The 3,365-nt window shown below is 29.2% G+C and overlaps 1 protein-coding gene across 1 annotated transcript; it reads left to right on the forward strand.

Moving 5' to 3' along the window:
- Positions 1 to 1,258: 1,258 nt before the first annotated feature.
- On the forward strand, positions 1,259 to 2,994 carry LOC117604907 (methylglutaconyl-CoA hydratase, mitochondrial). Its single transcript, XM_034325507.2, has 3 exons — positions 1,259 to 1,401; positions 1,772 to 2,570; positions 2,630 to 2,994. The coding sequence occupies exons 2-3, from the start codon at positions 1,828 to 1,830 to the stop codon at positions 2,787 to 2,789; spliced, it is 903 nt and encodes a 300-aa protein (XP_034181398.2). The 5' UTR covers positions 1,259 to 1,401; positions 1,772 to 1,827; the 3' UTR covers positions 2,790 to 2,994.
- Positions 2,995 to 3,365: the final 371 nt, after the last annotated feature.

Raw genomic sequence — 3,365 nt, forward strand, 5'->3', positions numbered from 1 at the left:
TAAACTGTTGATCTTTTTCGAAATCAGCTAATCTACCCATAAAATTGAACCATTTTTTACATTACTGGAAAATGGTTCTTTTCTATGGCAGTCCTGTTTCTTACTGTTCGAACCAGTGGTAAAACATTGCATCTTGTTGAATCTGAAACAATAAACAATTGGTTTTAGAAGAAAATAAAAGAAAAATTAAGATAAGACAAGATAAGCTGATCAAAGAAAATGCCTTTTCATTTCAGGTCAACATCGGATATTTATTTATTTATTTATTTATTTGTAATAGTTTCTACGAATTCTTTGCAAAGTCAGAACTTTTTAATGCTGCGATATTTTTAATTCTGCGTGACAATTGAGCTTACGTTTAAATATAATAAGTTAATAAAATGGCAAAATGAAATATTCGGAGATATGAAATAATTTCATTTTTCAACTGATTATATTTTTTTATTCTACTTAAATAACTGATAAATGCTAACTATTTTTATGCTCATTTTTATCTGCACTTTTTTTCTGCCATGGTACGTTTTACATATCACGTACTTGTGATAATTATATTTCTTTTTTTTTCATTTTATATTTCGTTTTTTATGGTAAACACACTATTCTGATTTTACTTTATCTCATTTCATTTACATAATTATGTAATCACATATAACCACTTTTAAATGAAACTGTTAGACTTGCTGTATCGCTTTCGTTCCTTTTTCCACAATGTCCAGATACTTGAAAAGATTTTTAATTTTATCATTAAATTTTCCTTAGTCATAAATTGTTTTCTTTGTTTTTTTAATTATCCTAAAATAACCCCAGTAATTCCTATCAAATTTCGAATCATTATCTATCGTACGTGATGTAGTCGTTAATGATACTTTTTGTTCGTTTTATCATTTATAAGATTATTTTAATCGGATCTCTGAGAATTTTAGGATAAAGCTGGATTGCATTTATATTCATATAAAAATTTAAATGTCTCAATAATCTATATATATATATATATATATATATATGTATAATTAAAAATAGTTTATAAAATATTTGAAAATATTTTTCTTTTGATTCTTTTAATTACTTACGTTTCATAAAATTGACCCAAATAGAAAATCGTATCATGTATACTGCTATTTATGTCTTATCAGTGTGCGTATAACGCGCGCTATATAAATACACGTATAACATCAATAAATCGCAAAGTATAATTTTCTTTCATTTTTCAAGCAACTAAGTAGTTGCGTCTGCGACGTCGTCACGGAGGTATTGAAAGCTGAGTTGAGGTTACTGCGTTATGTTTGAACTTTCCTTGATTCTCCCTTCCACAAATAATGTGATGTTATTGGTAAAACGCGACGGTGCATAAAGTCCAAGGAGTCGCCTCATAACATTCCTTTACGGTTTGGAAAAAATACGGTAATTATTACATTTTTTTTAAATCTACCAGTATTTATTAATTGATTTGATTAATTCTTACACAATCTGAATTTTTCTATCATAGCTACTCTTTCTTTCTATTTTTATGTTTCAATTAGATAATGTAATATATTCGAAAAAGAAACGCAAGTCATACTAACACATATCAACGTTATTATTTACAAATAACCATTTGTTAATAATTTTACAATTCATTTACTTACTTGAATAAACAAAATTTTACTTGTGGTATTATTTTATTTTTATACTTAAGCATATAAAATTTCAATTTTTATAAACAAATTATATTGTTTATTGCAATTTGTATATTCTTATGTCATACATTTTATTAATGAAAATTGTTTTTCAGATTGCACTTGCACAGGACTTAATTCAGCAAAAAGCTACATACAATTGCTTTACATAATGGGTCCCTTAACGACAACTACCAGACATGTTTTTCACAACATTTGTAAAACTGCTGTGAAGGCAATGTCTACAAATGTAATGTTAAATCCAAAAGATGAACCAAAGGAAATAATACTTAAATATTTGGATGGAAAGGACAATGGCATTGCAGTATTGGGACTGAATCGGCCAAATGTTTGTAATACACTTGGAAAGACTTTAGTTAATCAGTTAACCGATGCTATTTCTTCCATGAAAGAGGATTCAAAGTTGCAAGTATTGATTATTCGCAGCATGATACCAAAAATTTTCTGTGCTGGTGCTGATTTACGAGAAAGAACAATAATGGACACTAAAGGCACTGCCCAATTTGTTTCGTGCTTAAGAAACATGATGAACAACATAGAATCTTTACCGACCCCAGTGATATCTGCCATTGATGGTGCCGCATTAGGCGGAGGATTAGAGCTTGCTTTAGCCACAGATATCAGAGTCGCAGCATCAGAAGCTACAATGGGTCTTGTCGAAACAAAATGGGCAATTATTCCAGGCGCCGGTGGTACACAACGACTTCCAAGAATAATCGGACCTGCTAAAGCAAAAGAACTCATTTATACGGCACGTTTAATCGACGGTCAAGAAGCGATGAAAATTGGTCTGATAAATCAAGTAGTTCCACAAAATAAAGAGGGGGATGCTGCTTATCAGTCTGCTTTATCTATAGCCAGAGAAATTTTACCCAATGGACCACTTGGAGTAAGGTGAGTGGGAAGTATAAACTACCCTGGCTTATACATACTTTATATATATTTTGTTTTAGAGTGGCAAAAACGGCGATATCAAAGGGACTTCAAGGATCTATCACCGATGGGCTTGAAATTGAGGAACAATGTTACAATGAAATTGTACATTCAAAAGACAGACTCGAAGGACTTGCAGCATTTGCAGCAAAGCGTATGCCCGTTTATCAGGGAATGTAAACACAGAAAATTGACGGGCATTATGACTTACGCTTAAATGACATATCGAAAACGTGCATTTTAATACTGATATTAAAAGCTGGGAACATGCCTCTTTTTTACAATACACTATCATGTTACAACTGACTTTCACGTACATATAATTATATAAAGTCAATTATATTTACATTTGGAAAAACAGTTACAGAAATAACGTTAAATAACTTTTACCGTAGTTTACAATTTTTAATAATTTTTGTATGTAATTTACATTAATCCTAAGAAAAACAATCTGTGTCATGTTTAATATTTGGTTTTATATATTTTATACTAATTGTTATTGTTGATGTATATGTACATATATATAATATATATGATTTTATTTTTATAAAATAAAAGCGTTTGTAACAAATGAAAATTATGCTGATTTTCTTTAGATTCCAAATATTAATTGCATAAAGTACAGTTAATTTAAAAAATTTTCGTTGCTAACATTTTTTTATTTTACTTAGGAAATATATAGTTATTTATAAAGATTTCATTTGGGAATGATAATTTATACAGTAACTATTAGAAATGAAATGTCTAGTGGTAATG

This window comes from Osmia lignaria, chromosome 5, assembly GCF_051020975.1.
Source record: "Osmia lignaria lignaria isolate PbOS001 chromosome 5, iyOsmLign1, whole genome shotgun sequence".
NCBI lineage: Eukaryota > Metazoa > Arthropoda > Insecta > Hymenoptera > Megachilidae > Osmia > Osmia lignaria.

Excerpts from the sequence above, each read along its gene's own strand:
- LOC117604907 (XM_034325507.2), top strand. The coding sequence starts at position 1,828 with ATGGGTCCCTTAACGACAACTACCAGACATGTTTTTCACAACATTTGT. Across the intron at positions 2,571-2,629 it reads AATGGACCACTTGGAGTAAG|AGTGGCAAAAACGGCGATAT; the intron begins GTGAGTGGGAAG and ends ATTTTGTTTTAG.